General features: G+C 32.1%; 1 protein-coding gene across 1 annotated transcript; it reads left to right on the top strand.

Annotated features, from left to right (window-relative positions):
- Positions 1-1,421: 1,421 nt before the first annotated feature.
- LOC131933017 (uncharacterized) lies at positions 1,422-15,761 on the top strand. The gene is made up of 11 exons (XM_059289874.1): positions 1,422-1,535; positions 2,396-2,488; positions 3,075-3,261; positions 6,085-6,196; positions 7,483-7,617; positions 8,975-9,127; positions 11,469-11,663; positions 12,015-12,209; positions 12,935-13,114; positions 14,769-14,915; positions 15,591-15,761. The coding sequence occupies exons 1-11, from the start codon at positions 1,498-1,500 to the stop codon at positions 15,626-15,628; spliced, it is 1,473 nt and encodes a 490-aa protein (XP_059145857.1). The 5' UTR covers positions 1,422-1,497; the 3' UTR covers positions 15,629-15,761.
- The last annotated feature ends 8,646 nt before the right edge of the window (positions 15,762-24,407 follow it).

A 24,407-nucleotide genomic window follows, 5' to 3' on the forward strand; every position in this document is an offset into this window, starting at 1 on the left:
TAAACACCTACAAACCGAGCGTTCTTCTAGCTTGAAACGCACCCTCAGCATTATACGTCAGAACTATTTTTAGATAACATAAGGAAATTGCGCATAAATGTCACTAGACTTTTTTAATTAACTTGTTTGTTTGTGTGTCACACAAATAATAAAGAACACAGTTAATAAGTCTGTAAAGCTTTGTAGCAGACTTTTTTTTAAAATTTTGACAGTGTATAATTCAGTAATGCATCTCGGAATGAGCTTTATAACTTTTTTTTCTATCCCGTTTAAAGCCCCTCTAAAGTTGGCGCGCCGGGAGCCCGCCCCATCCACCATAACGTAGGCTACGCCTCTGGGATGCCGCACGTGGTGTAATTTGAATGATAATTTAAAGTATTAACCCTAACCTATTATGATGGATGCCCGATCAACGGACCCCAAGTAGTAAAATAGCCACTGATGTAACTGGAGCGCTCAAATTATAAATCTATAGGGGCGTTGGTGAACGTCTTTTGCAGAGGCGTAGCGACCCTTCCCGGCGCCGGGGACAAACTTTCGATTTGCACCCCATCCCCTCAAGATTTTGGATTTGTACCCCCCCTCAAACTTTCGATGTGCACCTCTCCCCCCCCCCCACACACAAGATTTTGATATTGCACTCCCCTCAAACTTTCGATTTGCACCCCCTCCCTGAACCTTTCAATTTATTTTTCCAACCCATTTTTGGCGCCCCCTAAGGTCGGCGCACCAGGGACATATGTCCCCCCCCCCCCCTCGCCCCCTCCCTCGCTACGCCTCTGCGTCTTTGGTTTGGTTAATTCATTGCCTATGGTACCCCACCAAATGACTTATGAAGGCAGATTTTTAAATCAAATGTAGGCGTCATAGTTACCTTTGGGGAGCTCGTGTCATAGAAAAACGTGATAGAATGACAAATAATTCAAGTGTCCCACCCCACCAGCCCTCTCCCCTCCCGCCCCGCGACTACTTTACCATTTAGGTTCCGTTCACTGGTGGGACTTGGGGCTCCTGACCGTAAAGTACTATACTTGCTTGCAAAACCTTCTAAGTACACTTTTTGAAGAAAATAAGTTACTCCTAAAACCTTCGCAATTAAGTGGCAATTAAAGTAGCATACTAATTTTTGTTCAAAAAGGTAATACATTAAAATAAATTATATAATAGTAAAATATCAAAAAGTCCCTAAGAATAGTTAACCAAAAAAGAACTTAAAAGTCAATTTCTTCGAAATCAACCAAAAAATGACTTAGAAGGTTTTGAAAGGGGACTCATAATATATTTCCATAAATCATTTCATTTTATTACAAAATAGGCCTATTGCATAAATAAAGCTGGCCTATTGCATAAATAAAGCTTGTATTATATCCGTTAACCTCTGGTTATTATTTTTATATCTAGTTCAACGATTCGTATAGAAATTTTGGTAAACTAATCAGCAAAAAACCAGCCTATGTGGTCAGTGTGACCGGGCCCAGTCAAACGCTGACCTCGATAATGCCAATCCGAGCATGGACTAATGTCTACTTCATAATGTAAGATTTTATTTATGTTATAAAACTAATGTCTACTTCATAATGTAAGATTTTATTTATAATGTTATAAAACTAATGTCTCCTTCATAATGTAAGATTTTATTTATAATGTTATAAAACTAATGTCTACTTCATAATGTAAGATTTATTTATAATGTTATAAAACTAATGTCTACTTCATAATGTAAGATTTTATTTATAATGTTATAAAACTAATGTCTGCTTCATAATATAAGATTTTATTTATAATGTTAAAAACCAATGTCTACTTCATAATGTAAGATTTTATTTATAATGTTATAAAACTAATGTCTACTTCATAATGTAAGATTTTATTTATAATGTTATAAAACTAATGTCTACTTCATAATGTAAGATTTTATTTATAATGTTTTAAAACTAATGTCTACTTTATAGTGCAAGATTTTATTTATTTAGTTTTAAAACTAATGTCCACTTCATAGAACAAAGATATTTTTATAATGTTTTAAAACTAATGTCTACTTCATAGTGTACGATTTTATTTATAATGTTTTAAGATATAATCAAAATAAGACAACAGAGGCGTTTTCATCACTGTCAGCTGTTATCAATTCATATTTCTATACATCTTGTTATTTGATTTCTGAACCTTTCTCTATTTTTTTTTTGTTACACACAATGATATTGCATGCATCCAATAATGTTCTACAATATCACAATTTAATTACCAGAATTAAATGTCGATTTTTCGTTATGATTCAGTATATCAATAATCTGACTTAAATTTATGCCATATGAATAGTCACAATCTCTTAAAAAACATAAACTGACTTAAATTCTTTGTGTCTTATTAATCATTTTATTTTAAACTTTTACAGCACACCAAATGTCCATGATGTAGTATTTGACTATCGTATAATTATTCATTCGAAATACTTAGAATTTATTCGTATTGACGGGAAGACAGTCACGTAAGTTGATATTTAAATATATACACTTATCTTTATAAAGAGAATTTTTTTTTTATATTTTAGAAACGTGCATTAAAATTTTATAAAAACGACCTAATATTCAATAATATATAAATATGGTAAAAGTAAAATTGAACTATATTTTTAATAGACTCCTTTCTCTCTTTCTTTCTCTCTCTCTCTCTCTCTCTCTCTCTCTCTCTCTCTCTCTCTCTCTCTCTCTCTCTCTCTCACTCTCTCTCTCTGTATATATATATATATATATATATATATATATATATATATATATATATATATATATATATATATATATATATATATGTGGTATATATAAGTGTGTGTGTCATCATCATCATTCCTTTGTGGCCCCTGGGGAGCAAATGACTGCAACCACACATTTCCACCGGTTTTGGGCTGCTCCCTTCATCTGTGCTCATGTGAGCCAGCTGTTTTCGCCTCTTCTTCAACCGTTCTTTTCCATGTTTTCATTGGCCGTCCCTTGTGTGTGCTTGTGTGTAAATATTAATACATATACATACATATGGGTGTGTGTTCGTGTATTTGTGTGTATATATACAAACGTTAGGACCTGGCTTGTTAAACACGAGGTTTCGGACGGGATGGCGTATGGCATCTCGAATCTGGTTGAAAAGAATACGAGCTACGTGACCGAACAACACAAATTTGGATGCTACGTGTACGGGAGCTCCCGGGAAACTGAAACGAAATTGCATTATATTCAGAATGCTAGGTCAACACCTGACATTTTTAAGGTAAAAACGAAAATCATTTATTTATTTTATTAATTTTTTTTCCATTTTGCTTATGTTTTCAATTGTATGTATTTATTGATGTGATAATATTTATTAACGAGAAAAATGGCCCGTTGAGGAAGGATACAACGGGCGCTAGGTTGATAGTGCTGTCTATTTTCTCGGTACTTTAATTTATACAAAATATAGTCCCTAAACCATGCGACAAAAGTCGCATTTAGAGTTTCTTTCAGGCAACTCTACTTGGGAGGAGGGGGCTTCGCCCCCCCCCCCCCAACATACACACACTCCAAAACATGTCTACCGTCCCATTCAACGAAATATAATTATATACTTTTTCCAGTGATGCCCCCTCCCAGAAAATTCTACCCCCGCCCCCGAAAATTTCAAGTACCCCACCCCTCTCCGGGGAGGAAAAAGTCTGAAAGAAACGCTGGTCGCATTTGTAGATCATACAAACTAAAGGAAGAATCTGGGCGGGGCTTCGCCCCTACCGGAAGAGATGCTTGAAAAAAAAACTGCACGCTAAACGCTTTTTAGATTAGAAAAAGTTCCCCCTCCAGGGAGGAAAAAGTCTGAAAGAAACACCGGTGTCGCGCTTAGCCACTACCCGAAGAATTGCATTAAAGAAATTGCAAGAAAACCACTTTTTATATTAGACACATTAATTAGGCGGTAATTTTATTATAGAGTATCGATGAAGAAATTTCTTTTGAGTTTGGGAGGGGGGGGGGGGGGGGGGGGCTCAGACGTTCTTACGCCGGGGTGGGGCTTCGCCCCTACCCGAAGAATTGTATGAAAGAAACTCTTCACGCAAACCACTTAGATTAGACAAAATTTCCTTTTTATTCAATGTTTACTCGAGAATCAATGACGTCATATTACTGTGTGCACTCTCCGGCTTGATATTATTTTCTACTATATGACGTCATATTTCGTTTTCGTTTCACTGTGTAAGTTTTTAAATTGCTTATGTTTTCTCTAGAGCGTTCTTGTCAGATAGATACATAGATAGATAGATACACAGACAGCGAAACTATTAGTATTAATAATGTAATTCATTTAATTTATTTACTTTTTTTTTAAATTCAGTTAATTCATTTTTTAATTTGTTTTTTTTTCTTTCTCGAATACAGAGTATAGAGTAATTGTGCATATCTCGACGTTTTAGACCTCCCTAAGTCGGAAAATTTTAATTTCAATTTTGCAATCTTGTCTGTGTGTGTGTGTGTGACTGTCAGTGTGTCTCTGTGTGTGTATGTGTGGTCACGATAACTTGAGTACCGTTACAGCTAGGTTGCTGAAATTTCATATATAAGTATTACATCGAGTTTGTAGTTTTGAATTAATGTTTCAGCAATTTCCGGTACCAGGAATAAGAACCTAGTCTACTTTTGGTTTTTCAAAGCCTATAACTTAAATACTGTTTATGATAGATGAAATTTCATAATAAGTAAAATACCTATTTCTCTGTATTCTGTCTAATTTTATTTTATTTTAATTTATTTTATTTTATTTTGCTTTATTTTATTTATTTATTTTATGTATTTATTTTATTCAATTTATTCATTTTATTCTTTTAATCATTTTATTTATTTTATTTATTTATTTTTTTATTTATTTTATTTATTTTATTTATTTTATTTATTTTATTTATTTTATTTATTTTATTTATTTTATTTATTTTATTTATTTTATTTATTTTATTTATTTTATTTATTTTATTTATTTTATTTATTTTATTTATTTTATTTATTTTATTTATTTTATTTATTTTATTTATTTTATTTATTTTATTTATTTTATTTATTTTATTTATTTCATTTATTTCATTTATTTCATTTATTTCATTTATTTCATTTATTTCATTTATTTCATTTATTTCATTTAATTCATTTATTTCATTTATTTCATTTATTTCATTTATTTCATTTATTTTATTTATTTTATTTATTTTATTTATTTTATTTATTTTATTTATTTTTATTTATTTTATTTATTTTATTTATTTTATTTGTTTTATTTGTTTTATTTGTTTTATTTGTTTTATTTGTTTTATTTGTTTTATTTATTTTATTTATTTTATTTATTTTATTTATTTTATTTATTTTATTTATTTATTTTATTTCATTTATTTCATTTATTTCATTAATTTCATTTATTTCATTTATTTCATTTATTTCATTTATTTTATTTATTTCATTTATTTCATTTATTTCATTTATTTCATTTATTTCATTTATTTTATTTATTTTATTTATTTTATTCATTTTATTCATTTTATTCATTTTATTCATTTTATTTATTTTTATTTATTTATTTGTTTATTTATTTGTTTATTTATTTATTTATTTATTTATTTATTTATTTATTTATTTATTTATTTATTTATTTATTTATTTATTTATTTATTTATTTATTTATTTATTTATTTATTTATTTATTTATTTATTTATTTATTTATTTATTTATTTATTTATTTATTTATTTATTTATTTATTTATTTATTTATTTATTTATTTATTTATTTATTTATTTATTTATTTATTTATTTATTTATTTATTTATTTATTTATTTATTTATTTATTTATATATTTATTTATATATTTATTTTTTTTTTTTTTATTTATTTATTTATTTATTTTTTTATTATATATCTACTTTATTTATTTTATATTTTTTCTCATATCTACTTTATATTTTTATATTTTTTATTTTTTTTTATTTTAATTACTTTATTTACTTTATTTGCTTTATTTACTTTACTTGCTTTATTTTTATTAAGCTGAAATATAAACTTTAAAAGTTTTAAATTTTTTCAGACTTTTATAAAAGAACTGAGATTGAAGGAAGGATACGTAGATGTAGAAGACGCAGAAGTGGATGAGTGGGGCAATTTAGAAATGACAACTTTAAATTATTCAATAACATTTGGTTAGTACCCAATTTTAAAAAGCCTATTCATGTATATATACACAATATATACAATCAATACATATACTAAACCACTCATTTAACTTTGGATAACTGATTATAGGTGCCATCCATAAATGACGTACGCTTGTTTTTTCTTTTTCTATCTTCTTCCTAACCCTGCCCATTGTCACACATCGTCACAAAAAGCAAGACAGCTCATTTAAAAAGACGTCACACCGAAGTCACGTTGTTTTTTATAAGAATACAGATTTTGGTTGAACTGAGCAAACTATTTTTTATATGCTGAGATATCAAATGCAGATGGCCCCTACTTTCCTGTCTTATGGCCCGCCAGGTCCGAATGGCAAAATTACTGCACACATTTAACATAAGACACACCTCAGCTTACATGTTTTTGTCTTTTAACAAAATCTATGTCTTGTTATAATATTATATGAGCTAATATGAATAACAAATGAATAAATTGTTAATGCTGAAAACAAAATAATAACAACGGAAACATTTATTCACTATACAGCAAAACTACGCCAGGTATTAATCTAAATGAAATTATAACCTAAATAAACATATTCCTATACAAATAAAGCAAAGATTTATATGAAATGTTTAAGGCCTGAATTTGAAAAATAAAATAAAAATGCATTGACGTTTTAATATTTATTTTTAAAAGATAATTTTATATTTGGTCTTTTTCTCAAACAAAGCTAAGCTCTAGAATCTAGATTCTAGTTTATCCAAAATAAAATATTCCCTCAACCACAAACAGACTGACACTGCCAGTCAGTGGCGTAGCGAGGTCGGGTGTTACCCGGTGCGGCACTTAATGGTGTCACCCCCCATACGTGTAGCGACCCTTCCCGGAGACAAACTTTCAAATTTTAGATTTGCACCCCCCCCCCCTCAAGTTTTCGATTTGCACCCCCCCCCCCCCCTCAAACTTTCGATTTGCACCCCCCCCCCTCAAGTTTTCAATTTGCACCCCCCCCCCCTCAAACTTTCGATTTGCACCCCCCCCCCCCCTCAAACTTTCGATTTCCACCCCCTTCAAGTTTTCAATTTGCACTCCCCCCCCCCTCAAACTTTCGATTTGCACCCCCCCTCTCAAGTTTTCGATTTGCACCCCCCCCCCCTCAAGTTTTTCTCTTTATATTTAGCTATTTTTTACCTTGGTGTCACCCCCCCCCCCCCCCTAAATGGTGTCACCCGGTGCGGTCCGCACCCCCGCCCCCCCCCCCCCCCCCGCTACGCCTCTTCTGCCAGTACATTTTCTGCCTGTACAACAGAGTGTTTGTCTGGGTTCTACGGAGAGAAATGTGATATCCCTTGTAACTGTTCGAGGCCTTTTTGCACCAAGCTCCGTGGTGTGTGTTATGAAGCTGATTGTCAGAAAGGCTGGTTTGGTGAGGATTGTAGAACAGGTGAGAGTTTTACCTACAGTATTTGCTGACTAAAAAGATTTCAGTTTTAAAAAGTGTATATCCTACTTTTTTTTTCTTAAATTCCCGTTACACATGTTACCAGATCTAGGACGCTACCGAATGTCAATTTTCTTCTCTTATTTTAACTCTTTCATAGAAAATGTATACGGTATTCAATACAAAATAAATTTATACAATAAATGCTTTTTTAAAAAAATTGTACAGATTTTTTTGTGAATTGTTCAGTTCGCGTAACATAAATGAAACAGCTAATTTGAAATAGTTTCTCACAAATAAATACTGTAATCTTCATTTTAGTTTATGCAGTGTTTAAATTTAAAAAAAAAAAAACATTTGTTTATCTCTAATTAATTGGATACTGATTTAATTTAATTAATTCATTTGATAGCTTAGAAATATTTTACAATGCCGAGCTGTGTAGTAAGTTTAGGTCGGTTCTTTTGTCTGCTTTTTCTTCTGCCCTTAAGTCCGATTTTTTTTGTTTTTGTTTGTTTAAACTCGATGACGGCATAATTTTGATGCAGCTATCTCTTTTCCTTTCAATAACCATAAATATATTTACGCAGGCAACGCTATGAGTTATATGTAATATTTCTAATTAGATTTTAGATAAAACATTAAAAATTAAAAGTAAAATTACGACATTCAATAACACATAAGGATATGACCGGATTCTTTGCTAGTGATAGCTCGTTAGGCTACGTCACTGGTGTTTTCACAACTGAGCGAAGTTCACAAACGTTCATCGTGAGAACATAACTGTGGTTTAGAACTAAGACCGCCAGCTACTGGTTGGGGCTTAGAGAGAAATTTTTAGTTATTTATTTATTTTATTTTAAGAGTAATCTGCTTATACTTTTAATATTTAAATTCAATACTACTAAATAGCAGAAAATAAAGCAAATAAAACAGCCATTATTATAAAAAGATTTAAACGTACTGAAATGTCATGAAATCAAACATTTTAGCGACCAGTGCTATAACAAAAGAAAAATATATAAGAACTCAAAAAATGAAATAATTAAACATAAATTTAATATATATATATATATATATATATATATATATATATATATATATATATATATATATATATAAAGAGAGAGGGTAGCTGGTAGATTTGAAACGATTGGCATGTATATTTTTTCTCAATTAATCGAAGCTCTGTATGTGTGCCAATGCGCACTCTTCTGTTATCTTACATGTACTGTCATCACATATATTATCGTTCGTTTTTTTTTTTAATTCACGTTATTAGCCCATTATTTTTTTTATTTTATTTTTTTTTTATTTTATTTTTTTTTTTTTTTTTGTAATTTGTTTGATTTCACAACAGAGGATTTAGCTGCTTTTGTTTATAAAGTTGAACCCCAAGAGTTTTTTGACGGAGATTCAACATCCTGTCGAGTACCTGATAACAACACAATTTACATAGAATTATTCGAGAATTTTTTCCTGACATCGTTTAGTCTTGTTTTTGAAGAGCCAGGTAATACTATAATGCTATATAACTACATCTTACTTAATTAAAAAAAAACTACTTTAGATAATTTGTAAAATTTGTTAATCTATATATATAAAGCAAAGTGGTCAAGTGCCCGATAGAGCACTTACAGGCGCCGCAGGCGCGTCAAATTTGGCACGATTGTGCCTTCGGGCGATAGAACACGAGGGCCGGTGATGGTTTGCCGAAAAGTCTACGGAGAGGGGGTCAAAACTGACCTAGACTGACCGGCGCCTTATATGGGCTATATTACGAAAAAAAATTTCCTCCGACGACCCCCCTTGATATTTTGTGAGGTTTTAGGAGAACGCCTTGGGGTGTCACAAAAACTCGCCATGTCCGGGAAAAATCGGGAAATGGGTCAAAACTGACCAGTTGTATTTCCCAATATAATCTTTGTATTTTATGGGAAAAACAGAGGGTCATTTCAACGCGGATTTTAGGGTACTTAAACTCAGTATATCTGGCTAATTTTTTGCATACCCTTAGGTGAATGGCTTGACCTTTAGGGAAAACTGTCGGTTTCACTCAAAGCCCTCGACGAGGGCTAAAAAGTGACCGCGAGAGAAATTCTCTTTATATGAGCTCTATTATGAAAATTTTTTTCCTCCGACGACCCCCCTTGAAATTTTGTGAGGTGGTAGAAGAAGGCCTTGGGGTGTCACAAAAAACTCGCCATGTCCTGGAAAAATCGGGAAATGGGTCAAAACTGACCAGTCATATTTCCCTATATAATCTTTGTATTTTATGGCAAAAACAGGGACATTTTAACAGAATTTTTAGGTTACTTAACGTCTGTACATCATGCTAAGTTTTTGCATACACTACTATAGATGACTATGCCGTATGGAAAAACTGTTGGTCAGACTCAAAGCCCTCGACGAGGGCTAAAAGATGACCGTGAGTGAAATTCTCCTTATATGATATATATATATATATATATATATATATATATATATATATATATATATATATATATATATATATATATATATATATATAAATAGACGAACGATCCCCTTAATATTATGTGACGTCGTAGACCGACCCTGTAGGGTAACAAAAAAAATGTATTCCCATCGGAAACAGCCATTATAGTCGTTAAATATGTTCATATACCGTAATTTCTTATATAAGCATAGCAACTGTTGGTAAAAAAAAAAGTAAACAAAGACGTACGTCATACGTTCAGTTTTCAAGGGAGGTAACGTTTGTAAAATTATTATTTTTCAAATAATTGTATACTATTTTAAACAGAAACAGAAAATGACGAAGTATAGCATTTGTTTTAGTACAAAATTAAGTTGTTAATTTAGTTACGTATCCTAATTAAATAATCAAATAAATTTCAAAAGGCAATGTAATATAAACTATGAGATATACTGTTCATGGAACCTGTGTAGTTCTAATTCCATTTTAGTTATACATTGCGTACTTTCCAATATTTCTCTGAGAACGGAATTTAAATGACAAACAAAAATTTTTTTTTTTCTAAAGTTAGCATAACTGTTTAAATTAAAGCACTCCCCACCCAATCCATCGCTAAATAATTGAATATTCAAATTCTCAAATGTTTTTTAAAAACCTAAGCGAAGCTAGGCAGTATGCCTAGTAAATATATAAAGTTAATAAGAAAGATACGTTTGTAACAACACAAAAATGCTAAAATTAACATTATCTTTTATTGAATATAATTTATATTTCTACCAAAACATTTACAAGAATACGATTTTGTGGTAGCCTAAGTTTCTTTGATTAGAAAGTAGCATAATATGTTATTAGCGTGTAATGGTCGTAGATTAAACACTAACACGGTATAGGCTTAAGTTGCATAACCTTTATATATGTCATCTTTGGTCAGTTTTATGGCTTTTCGAGGTTTTCATGAAAGGGTAATTAATTTTTTTTCCGATATTATTTTATTTTTTGTTAATTAAAATACTGTATCCCGAGAGGCCTAGCGGTAGAAAGCTGGACTGCTAACCTGTAAGTCTCGAGTTCGAATCCGGGTTCAAGTCAGTAGACCATCCCTGAGTCCACTCAGCTCTGATGGGTACCTAATTCACGTTAGGGAAAGTTGACCACACTATCTCTTCATATGCCAAGGCCACAGAAACAAGTGAACTCTACTTCACTTGCCCCATAGACCGTCGGGTTTTTAAAGGGAAACTTTTACTTTACTTTTTACTGTATCCCGACATAAATGTAATAGGTATATTTTATGTTGAAACTAAATAATTGTATATATACTGTTTAATACTGGTAGATATGGCTTGGAAATTAAAAAATACACTATATTTATTTATTTAATTTCTTTGTATACCAGAATATTTACACGAGGGAGACTTAGTCGTTAGTTTTTTTGATCGGAAAAAAAACGATTATGTAAATAGTCGTGTATTGGTCCAAACGATTACACCAATACGATTCAAACTTCAGCTCACCTCCGCCTTAGTCAGGAGAAGACTGTTCATTAACATGAAGAAAGCCATTTCTGTCTGCACCGTTAACATAGATGGAGGTTGGTAAATATGCTTGATATTTCTCTAACGATTTTTCTCTTACGATTGAGATTGTAAACATCCAAGCAATTTCAATAAAAACAATATCGCAATGTGTGCAATTCAAATGAACTGGCTAGTCACGTATTTTCAAACAACAAAAGCTGAATTATAAATGGCGAAGCGCAAAAGAATAAAGCCTCTAGTTGATTCATGAGTTCACCGGTTTTCTTGATGCTAACGTTATGTTAAATATAAGGAACTGAGCTGTTAAATCCCTTACCAGTATGGCAGAAGAAACTAAATGACTTATCGACTGTCGAGTTCATTATGATAAATTGACAAATTCTGTTTAAATATGTATTTGACAGGGGTAAATTTAGTACAGTTGAATAAATCGGAGGACATAGTAAGTATCCCAGGATTTGACGAAAACGACACGTTGATCGAATCAATAACAGACGAAGATCGATTCAACACCTGCATATCAACAAACTTGACAGACAGAATTATCGTCAAGTTTAATGGGATGAAAAAGCTATACAGAATTGGCATTTATCCTAGCAGTAAGTTGTATTAAGGTTACTCTCAATGTTCAGTCATTAATGCATATATATATATATATATATATATATATATATATATATATATATATATATATATATATATAACCAGTTCATGTGCATATCATTTAAGTTGTGAGTTTTAAGAACTAGCCAAGCAGGGGCCTATACACACGAGTTACAGGCTCCTTGTGACGCTTATCAAGAACTTGAGTTTTGAAACTCAAACATTATCCAAGACTAATTAATTAATGTGTGCATTGCTCTTAGTAATTACCATGCGCATTGATCTGTTACACATAGCATTTGTTATAAAGTTAAATTAAGTACCTTCTACTATTGGTTCCAATAAGAGAAACGGACTAACATCTTATGTATTCAGAACCATGTTTAGGATAAAGCTCGTGGTTGCTAAACCGAAAAGTCTCGAGTTTGAATCCTCTGGCAGATGAGGCTCGTTAGCTGGGAACAACAACTCTTCCAGAAGAGACAACTCCAAAATCAAACAACTGCTGCCTTGTAGTTTGTTCTTGGTTTGACAAAGGCTATGGAAGCAAATCTAAAAAGAAAAGCAGGCGGAAATCGGAGTCAATGGCCTCAATGGCGCATAACCAGTTGACACGTATACTTAATTGTGATGGAGGGGATCCCTTCCAATACTAAAATTAAGAACGAAGAAGAAGAAGAGAACCACGTTTTACTTTATATTTAATGAATTTTTTTTTCAGCCACCCCAACGACATTTGAAGTGAACTGCACCAATCATGTTAACTTCACCATGAACTTCCGCAGAATTACAACTCACACAAGGGGTCCTTCATTTATTCATTTAAATACGCATGTGCACAAAATAGAAATAAAAACAACGGATCCGATATTTGAAATGTGCGAAATAGAAATATATGGAAGTAAGTAGACTAGTTGTTTTATTGTTGAAAGTGTAAAATTAGCAGTCACGTGATTTTTATTTAATCCTTTTTAGGCTGCATAAATTGTTTTACTTTTTTTTCGGAACGGAATAGATTTTTCTCTAAAGGGTCGTACATAAATGACGTCACACTCATTCGGGGAGAGAGGGGGGGTTTCGTAATTTTGTTACGGTTTGTGATGAGTTTATGGTTTAGATGGTGTGACGTCAAACTTTTGCATTATAGAAAAGCAACGTTTGAAAACTAATGTTAGCCGTTATTTTATTTCGCGTTGTAGAAAACTGTTTCAATAAATTGTAATATAAATTGATTAAAATACTCTGTTAACAAAGTTTAGACAAGATTTTTGAGGAAATATCGATGTCTTGAGTAAAATTCAATTGCAATTCTGAGGGGGGGGGTGTAGGCTGAGGAGTGACGTCATTTTAAGCGGATTATCTGGCATTTTGTGACATGTATGACGGAGGGGAGGGGGAGGTAAAAATCGTCCAAAAAAGCGTGACGTCATTTATGGATGACCCCCCTAGCTTGCCACCAATAAACGAATAGGTTTGTAAACGAAGTGGTTTTAGTTTGTGAAATAACTAGACACAGCCTCTTGCGCGAGCGCGTTTCTTGAAAGGTTTGGAGAACTAAACACCGGCTAGACTCTTGAACGATCAAATAAACAGACATGAAAAAAAACAACGTCTATGGTCAGCTCTTGTCTAAATGTGATTAAGGTCATCTGTAGGAATTTCATCAGTAATCTTATATATATATATATATATATATATATATATATATATATATATATATATATATATATATATATATATATATATATATATATATAATTCTCTTCTGGGAGACGCTAGAAAACAAGCTGTAAACGCGCTCCCTATCACCCCCACCCCTACATGGTCTGGTGAGCTGTGGTTCACTCTAAATGTTTACAAACAGAGCCGGGTTTAGCGACCACTGTTATGGGCAGATAATTTAGTTTAAAACGATTTTAAACGTGGGGGGGGGGAGGGGTAACTAAGTGGAGTTTACTTTAACGGATGGAGGGGGCGGGGGAAAGGGGGGAGAGTTATCGTCCTTAACGAGCTACTTATAGTGTTTTAAAGAAATATTTTCAGTGGCAGCGTTGATTCTGTCGAATTCACAAATTATGAATTACTGAAAAGTAGAAAAAAAAACAACTAAATAGCGGCGTATGATACGCCGCGGGTCGGCTCGTGTGGCATAAACGTGCACAATCAGGGCGCCCATGACAAATGTGATTCGGAGTCTTCTCGAAGAACTAAAGACAGCAGGGATGTCTTGGGAGATAGGAAAACTAATAAACGGACAAAATGGAAGGTTATGGTTGAGACCCTATGACGCACAAGAAGTAAAGCGGACTAAGTCAAGTTATGCACAATCAGAAAAAAAAACAATTTTTGTATTATGTTTCATCAAAATTCATGCCTCGACTGCTATAAAAGCAGAAACATGTCTTAACGCTTTGTTACATTACTATTTCGATAGTTATTTAAGTTGTTGACGGTGAATTTTTTTTAAAAAATAGTGTTTATTATGCTATTTCCTTACATTGGATTCGATTCATTCAACACTCAGTAATCTTGATTTGTTGTTACAATCCCAACAGGTTTAGATATTGTTCCCCTTCCTTTTAATCCTGAAGATTTTGTTTTGACGCTACCTTCACCGGTCACGGAAAAAAACCTTCTTTACATATTCATCATCTGCATTCTGGCCATTGTTATTCTTGCGAAATTGGAAGATTTAGATTTTGGTAAGTTTTAAATAATATAATATTTTAAATCATTTTTGTATCCGTCCGTTACGGAAAAGAAATACTAAAATTATTACTTCTTACAACTGTAATTAAACATCGTTTTGAGCTTATCAGCTTGAATATTTTAATTGAATATTAAATATTCAATTGAATTATTCTTTTATAATTTGAAATTAGTTTGAACTAATACATCCAGAACTAAAACGTCACATTAAAAATGTAATGCAGCCTAAACTTAATACCAAATAATTAAATGGATCTAAACATGAAACCAGTCTGGAGCTATGTGAACTTTGACCATTAAAACGTATTTAGGTCTATACCTGATCGTAAAACAAGTGCTCGAGAAAAGTTGAAATCTCGTTTTTGTTTTAAGTTTTAATAATTTTATTTTATAGGGATTTAAATAATAAAAATATGTAAAATTCTTTTAGATATATATATATAAATAAATAAATAAATATATATATATATATATATATATATATATATATATATATATTTATTTATTTATTTATATATATATATATATATATATATATATATATATATATATATATATATATATATATATATATATATATTCAAAACCGTGCTCATTACAGGTTTTTTATTCTTTGTGTGCATATATTGTTAGTTTAGTTTCTTAGATTTATTAATCTATTTTTTTAGGAATGGAAACAGAGGATGAAAATGAAAAACATGTCTGATCTGAACTGTTTAGTTTGCTTATAAATTTGACTTGGCATTTTCTAAGTTCTGTATCGTATATCTTTATCAGATAAAATTTTATTTAATTTTTGTTTTATTTAATATGAATATGTAAATGTAAATTAATGTGTACAGCATCCCTAATAAATTACAAAAATTATCATTTTGAAGTTATGTTGTTTGTATTTTTGTTTAATGTGGAATTTCAATTTTAGAGATAAGTTCGGATTTTGACACAAAATAATAAACATAATGTTTCACCGGTACAGACTAATTAATAGTTTGTTAAATATTGTTGTTATATATATGGATGTTTTCATTTTAATTAGCTTACTGCTACCGGTATTACTTTATTTAACATTTTTAGATTCAATATTTTTAAGTGCTAAATATACGGTTTAATAGTTGTGTCTTCAACTTTTTGTAATGGCGAATGAATTATTGAAATTTTAATCATTTTTGCTGTAATTTTTTTTTAAGTGAAAAAATTATGAAACAAATATAAAAAGAAAATTTATTGAAAAACACATCTTCACAAGCTATCAAGTTCCAAATTAGCATACCCAATATCAAAATATCTAAACTTGAAAACATAAGTCAAATAAAACTGTATTAAGTAACAATACAAATATTGTAATATTAAACAAACCTTAGAGGACAGAAAACAAAATAAAATTTCAATATCTCAATTTTAGTACATCTGATAAAACATTTTATTTGTTTATTTGTCGTTTACAAATATTACGAAGATTAACAAAGATTCTACCTAACGATTGTCTCCTTCAGAAACAAGAAACATTTAATAATGTGCTTATTAAATCAAATATGTGCGAGACTCGCCTGTTTGAAGATACAGGCTTTGATATTTATTAAATCACGTACTCATTAAATTATTCAGTAAATCATTGCGTATTAAATTAAATATTTGTGCTACTCAGCTGTTTAAAGATGCTGGCTTAGATATTATACTAAGGGGCAGTGGCGTAGCGAGGTCGGGTGTCACCCGGTGCGGCACTTAATGGTGTCACCCCTCCGAGGCGTAGCGACCCTTCCCGGGGACAAACTTTCAATTTTCAGTTTTCACCTCTCAAAAGACTATTTAACACTCGAATTAATCACTTAATTAAGTGGAATTATCATTTTTCTCTATATATTTTGCTATTTTTTGTCTTGGTGTCACCCCCCTAAATGGTGTCACCAGGTTCGGTCCGCACCCCCGGACCCTCCCCCCCCCCCCTTGCTACGCCTCTGCTAAGGGGAGGCATGAGCCAGTGTATCGCAGAAGTGACTAGCAGTCTACAGTATCAAGACTGCAATTTGATGAACAGGACACCATTATCCTTAGTGTGCCACTGATATACCAAGATGGTCTACAGAAGAGGGTCAGGATTTGAAAGACAGCCCTATGACTCCATAGGTCGAGGAGCCTACATGTAATTTATAAATTGGTAATTCAACAAAAACTAATCTTTAAAACTAAACAAGTTTTTTTACTTTCTCGTATACAGAGTACAGGGGAAATATTTGTAATCGTGCACAAAAATCACATAAAATTATGACAGTTTTCACCGTTTTATACCTCAGTACGTAATCATATACGGATAAAGGGACTAATTTTAATCGGGCAAAAATTATAAATGCAGATTTATCAAAGTTTCGGCGTTTTATGCGTAATCGAGTCGGAAAAAACTGGGCTTTGCAATTCTGTCTGTATATCTGTGTGTGTATGTGTGTGTGTGGATTTATGTATGTCTAGAACCGTGATAACTTGAGTACTGTTACAGCTAGGTTGATGAAATTTCCTGTGTAAATATTTTATCAAATTTGTAGTTCTGTATCAACCTTTCAGCGATTTCCGATAAACGGAAATGGGACTTATTCGACTTATATTTTTCAAAAGCCTATAACTTGAGTACTGTTTCAGATAGATAAACGAAATTTCACACATAAGTAAAATATCTAATTTCTGCCTGCTATCAAATTTTGAGTAATCGGAAGCAGTAATTTACGCTATTTCTGATTTCTCAAAAAAAAACGAAAATGAATTTATAAAGTGCTAATAATATTCCGCAATATTATACACATATTGCTTGCCATTCATTCATTTCTTTCTTTCTTTCTTTCTTTCTTCCTTCCTTCCTTCTTTCTTTCTTTCTTTCTTTCTTTCTTTCTTTCTTTCTTTCTTTCTTTCTTTCTTGCTTTCTTTCTTTCTTTCTTTCTTTCTTTCTTTCTTTCTTTCTTTCTTTCTTTCTTTCTTTCTTGCTTTCTTTCTTTCTTTCTTTCTTTCTTTCTTTCTTTCTTTATTTATTTCTTTCCTTACGTTTTAGAAAACAAGGAGACAAGTTTAAAAATAAACACAATTATGAAAAAAAAAATTATTGAATTTTTCTTGTTTTTTAAATTGTATTTTTTATTAATTATTATTATTAAAAAAATTTTTTTTTGTGCTAGTTATTTTTGTTATTCGGTGTGTCTTATTTTATAATGCTGAAGAAATTATATGCCTGTTTTTGTTAGGAGCCTATACTTTTTTTTTAAAGTTATTGCTGTGCGAGGTAATAATAATGAAACAGTTAAAAACAGAATATATAATAAAAAATAAATGTTCATAACTTAGAAAAAATACCGAATTCAACACCCACAAGATAAAACCTTCAGATTTAAAGCGTGATAAATAAGTCTTCATATTTTTCTTCTTCGTTCCTTATTATAGTTATAAAGTGGATCACCCCCAAAAAAACTCAGTAAAATGCGGCAAAATGTTACATGCCATATGGCCCATAGACTCCGACTTCATCAAGATTTTCCTTTCTGTATTCGTTTCCACAGCCTTCGTTAAGTGGAGAACAAACCACAAGCTATTTATACTTCAATCATCATACACAAAATTCCAGTTGTTATATTTTTTTAATTAAGCAGTCAATTCCGATGATTAAGGAAAGGGATCATCATTTTAACTTTCTCGTATATACGAAGTATAGAGAAAGTCTTGTAATCGTGCAAAAAAAAAGGTAATCTATCGCTTTAGCGTAATCAATTCGGCCGTCACTAGTAATGTAGGGATAAGGTAACTAATAAATATGGCTTAAATATGGATATATTTTTGCATATTTTACTAAAATACTAAAGATAATTGAATAATAAACCACATTAAGGTTTAAATCAATAAAAATGTCAGGAAATTAAAGTTTAACAACGATGTTACAGATACTAAATTTGCTATTAAAAACAGCGGCCATCTTAAGAAAATATTATTTTGAGTCATTTCCCTTTAATTTCTATTTGTATGGAAATGTATTGATGTTTGCTGTTAAATAGGTTAGTCTTGTGTTTAAATACAAAGCATGCGTTTTTTTTTTTTAATTCTGCCCTTTAAACAATTTAATTGACTGACAATAAACATCAGTTCTATAATTATTATTATGAGATGCAATTTTTATACATTAAGATACTCCCTATTTTTATAGAGCTACCACTACATATCTAATGTTTATTTAAATATTAGTTTGAGTTCATTCTTATTGTTTGTGTTATTGTTTGTTTCCTATTTTCATTTAATATTTTCATGCTTTTTTACTTTCTCGTATATACGAAGTATAGAGAAAGTCTTGTAATCGTGCAAAAAAAAAAAATCGAGATTTTTGCAAATCTCGACGTTTTGCATCTCACTGATACGGAAAAACATAATTTTGCAATCTTGTCCGTATGTCTGTGTGTCTGTGTGTGTGTGTCTGTGTGTGTGTGTGTCCGTGTGTAAACACGATAACTTGAGTACCGTTACAGCTAGGTTGATGAAATTTCATATATAAGTATTTTATCAAAATCGTAGATCCGTATCAACTTTTGAGCGATTTCCGACAACCGGAAGTGGTACTTTTTCTACTTTGAATTTTTCAAAAGCCTATAACTTGAGTACTATTTCAGATAGATAAATTAAATTTCACATGTAAGTAAAAGATCTAATTCTCTACCTTCTGTTAAATTTTGAGTAATTTCCGTTGACCGGAAGTAGTAATTTACGCTACTTCCGATTTCTCAAAAAACTAATGTAAATTTTTAAAGTACTAATAATATTGCGCACTATTATGCGCTTTTTTATTCGCGTTCACTTGGTGTGCAATTAATTTGTCTACGAGATTTTATTCTATTTTTAAAACTTTAAGTATTTAAAATGGATTAAAAATCATGTCTAGAAGTCTATAGCCCGAGTTCCCATCCCCTGTTATTTTATATAAGAATATTCGAGAAAGTTTAGGGGAGATCACTCCCGGTTTATTTTCTTTAATTAGTGATTTAATCACAAATGACGTCCCGTTTTTGACCTCTCTTCACCTTAACCCCCCCCCCCCACCCCCATTTTTGCCGTCACGAAATAGTCGTAATGTCGAAAATTACCTTTTTGCCATGTCTATTGAAAAGTCAAGCCATAATTCTAATGAAAAATATTTTTAGCATTTTTGTATTAGGCGAAATACATAACGTTTCACGTTTCTTACCCCTCCCACTTCCCGCGTAAAACGTCGTCTCAAAACCAGTTACTCCACCCCTTAAGTGTGCGATGTCATTTAGGGTAGATGTCAAGTCCTATATACATTTTGAATAACCTTTGTTGTCAAAATGTTGATACCAAATACCCAAAATGAGTTATATGGGGTTGCCCATAAACTATGTCACATATGCTATGCTAATGTGACGTCAACTTACGCAGGGTGGTCGGGGGGGATGCGTGACGTCTATTTTGGAATCTTCTATAAAGCTGTGCTCAGTGAAAATGAGGAACATAAAGCGTTCGTTTTCATGCATACATTTGTTCATAACTATTGCATGCCTGTTGTACTAAGCGGTGTTAAACAACCTCAGCACATCATCCCCGCCAAAAAGGGCCTGCCACTAAATGCCTACCGACGAAAATAGGCCGCACTATATTGACTCCAAATGAAATAACTTCTGACAACAAGGCTCAAACCAAGTAGCTCCTGTCAACAATATTCGACAAGATTCCAAGACAAGTATTGACTAGCAGGTAAAATGGGACAAATCGAAAATTTGTCCTCTCTGGGGGGTGACACCATTAAGTGCCGCACCGGGTGACACTCGACCTCGCTACGCCACTGAGCTAATGTAAAGCCACAGCTCAGTATTGGCTTAAATTTAACATAAAATAGTGTTAGCAGTGGACAGCCTCTAAGACTGTGCATTGGGAGTACGGCCGTCGGCAAAACGCCAGAGTCCGACGATATCTGAACATCAATTTTGTCTTTTATGAAGTGCGGAGCACCTTTAAGACCTGAGCTTGGCCCCTGTTGACACCACCACTAGCGCCGCTTATGTCCACATATTAATCACACGTTTTGCGTGGAGTTTAATGGACAGACGTTTATAGGTGGGACCGGGAGCCTAAATGCATTTACCGAAGCCGCTGTGTCACGGGCATTTTAGAGCCGAACGTCTCAGGGCAGCAGGTTGCAGAAATTAAAAGCACGTGAATTTGTATAGTAGAGGGAGAACATCATGCCACTGTAATAAATTAAACACCAATATAATTCACCGAACTAAAGTCATTTAGATCTATTCGTCAGGCTAAACGTCGTTAAAGTCTCATCGCCATAGTGATTTAGGGCCTGTTTTGATTTTCTTTTAATTACGCGGTATCTTTCTTAAACATTAGCCTAATGACAAATGACGTCACGCGCGCCGCGAACTTTGTGACGTTGTGCTTAGTGGGGGATGAAACGGCGTGGTTGAGAAAAATGACGTATTTCTTTTTTTTTTAACAGACGAATAAGTGATAGATTCTAATTTTCCTACGAACTATACGTTGATCTAGTTTTTTTTTCTAGAGTGGGATATCACTATATTGTGATGGGCGATTTATATATAATCTCAATATATTCTGATCTACTACTATTCATACGGCAACTATTATACTCGTGAGGAGGACGGGAATCACTCTTATGTTCCGCAGACACTAATTAACAATGTCAACAACTTAGTTTATGAAATAACATGAACTTAATTAACACACACTTATAGATCATTTTCACAATATCAAATAATACATCCGTCTTCTACTATATCTAACCCCCAACTAACTTCACTGCTGCGTCTTAGTCATCGGTACATTGTCGCACCATGCTCACGTCACACTCACGCCACACATATTTTATTGAACATGCGCACAATACTCTCGCACCAAATCGTCTACCGTCAAGTTCGTACCGTCCTTAGTAACCTCTACTCGTCTAGTCTAATTCTATATATCTACGCTATGACACATATAGTGGGTGTTTTTTTTGTAATAATGGATGGTGGGGAGGGGTAAACATTGACTACTGAAGAAATTAAAAACTGAGACAGCAGAAGGCAAAGAAAAAAAAACAACAAACCATGTGGTATTCAATTGTAACTAATTAAAATTTGAACCTATTTTAAAAAACACAATAATCTTAATTCAGAAGAAGTGTAGGCCTAAGACTGTCTACAGACAAAATAAACAACTAGGCTTAATTAAATGGATCGCCCATAAATGACGTCATACTTTTCCCGACAATTTCCCTCTCACCCAATTGTTACTAAAAGCAAGATGATGATTTAATATCATATCGCAGTTCTACTATACCCGAACCCTTAATCACAATTTCTAACGAAAACGAATATATTCTTCATCATTTTTGAAAAAAATATTTTACACCGTCCCATATTTTGAGTCCAACGTCATTTATGAGGAATATGGACGACCTAATAATTGACAAGTTAAGGGGTCATCCATAAATGACGTCACGCTTTTTTAATACGATTTTTACCTCCCCCCCTCCCCTCCGTCACACGTCGTCACAAAAAGTCAGACCCCCCATAAAATGACGTCACACATCAGCCTACAACCCCCCCCACCCCCCTCAAAATTGCAGTTGATTTTTTTTTAAAACATCGATATTTTTCCAAAATCTAGTCTGAAATATGTCAAAATATAGTATTTTAATCAATTCCTATTATAATTTATTAAAACTGTTTTTTTAAAAAGCTAAATAATGTCTAAAATTCGTTTTCTAACTTTTCTTATCTATAAAGCAAAAGTGTGACGTAGCACCATCTGAACCCCCCCCCCCCTCCCCGTCATCACACATCGTCACAAAATTACCGACCCCCCTCCCCCCTACGATTGTGACGTCACTTATGGACGACCCCTAATCAGTACAAAAGGGTTTAGTAAATGTTGGACCTCCCAAAATTTGTTGAGATCTTGGATGTACATACATACATAGCCTTCATTTCACTTGAAAATGAAATTAAAGATAAGAAGACGGCCCTCTGTCTTACTTATATTAAACAAGACAGGTGTGTGTATTAAACAACAAAGTCAACACAATATACATACGAATAGACATTTTTATCCAGGGAAACTACTCTAAATTTTATTTGGAAAGATGGCCGCTGTTTTTTTTCTACTAATATTTATCTCAAACACCTAGTTTAAAGTTAGTTTCATGTTATTTAAATTGTTTTGGTCACTGTTTGTTATTTTAAATCAATTAACTGTGATATTTTGTAAAATTTGACTTAAATAAACTTATTTAAACAAATATATTCATCAGCTACCTCTCCCGCACATTACTATTGCAGCCGAATTGATTACGCTAAAACGATAGATTACCAAAAAAAATCGAGATTTTTACAAATCTCGACGTTTTACACCTCACTGATAAGGAAAAACATAATTTTGCAATCTTGTCCGTATGTCTGTGTGTGTGTGTGTGTTTGTCTGTCTGTCTGTCTGTGTGTAAACACGATAACTTGAGTACCGTTACAGCTAGGTTGACGAAATTTCATATATAAGTATTTTATCAAAATCGTAGATCCGTATCAACTTTTGAGCGATTTCCAATAACCGGAAGTGGTGCCTTTTCTACTTTGAATTTTTCAAAAGCCTATAACGTGAGTACTATTTCAGATAGATAAATGAAATTTCACATGTAAGTAAAACATCTAATTCTCTACCTTCTCTAAAATTTTGAGTAATTTCCGTTGACTGGAAGTACTAATTTACGCTATTTCCGATTTCTCAAAAAAAGGATGTAAATTTATAAAGTACTAATAATATTGCGCACTATTATGCACATTCTGTTTTGGTGTTTGCTTGGTGCGCAATTCTGTTTACTATGAGATTCTATTCTATTTTTAAAAGTTTAAGTAATTAAAAATCATGTCTATATTCCAAGTTATATAAGAATATTCGAGAAAGTTTAGGGGAGATCAGTCCCGGTTTATTTTTTTAAATTATCACTTTGTGGCGCAGATCAAGTTAATCTTAAGGTGGTTTATATTAGCTTTTATTTCTAAAAATAGATTGGCCGAGTTAACCATTGCTTTCACCAACTTGACACAGATACTCCAAAATTTTATTGATTAATTAAGATAAGATTTATTAAGTTTTTAGATATGTCATATCATCGTTTTAATAAAAGAGGTTTTTAAAAGTATACTGGTTTGTTTGATGGTTTAGCATTTTATTATTATTTGATGTATTAATATTCAATTATTATATAACTTATAGACATAAGTCGAGATAACCTCGGCTAAACTACGAGGTTGAAATAATTCCACGTTTGTTCCCCTTTGACCATAAATTAGCTTTTTTTTTTTTAAATTAAAATTCAAAGCGGAGTTATCTTAAAAACGAGCGATATAACAATAAAGATATTATTATCTCTCTCTTACATAAAATATAAAAATATTTTTAATAGAATAAAAATGTGATCATAGTTTTACAATAATGGTAAT

This window comes from Physella acuta, unplaced genomic scaffold (assembly GCF_028476545.2).
Source record: "Physella acuta isolate Inbredline_101_S28 unplaced genomic scaffold, ASM2847654v3 ptg002342l, whole genome shotgun sequence".
In the NCBI taxonomy this organism is placed as follows: Eukaryota; Metazoa; Mollusca; class Gastropoda; family Physidae; genus Physella; species Physella acuta.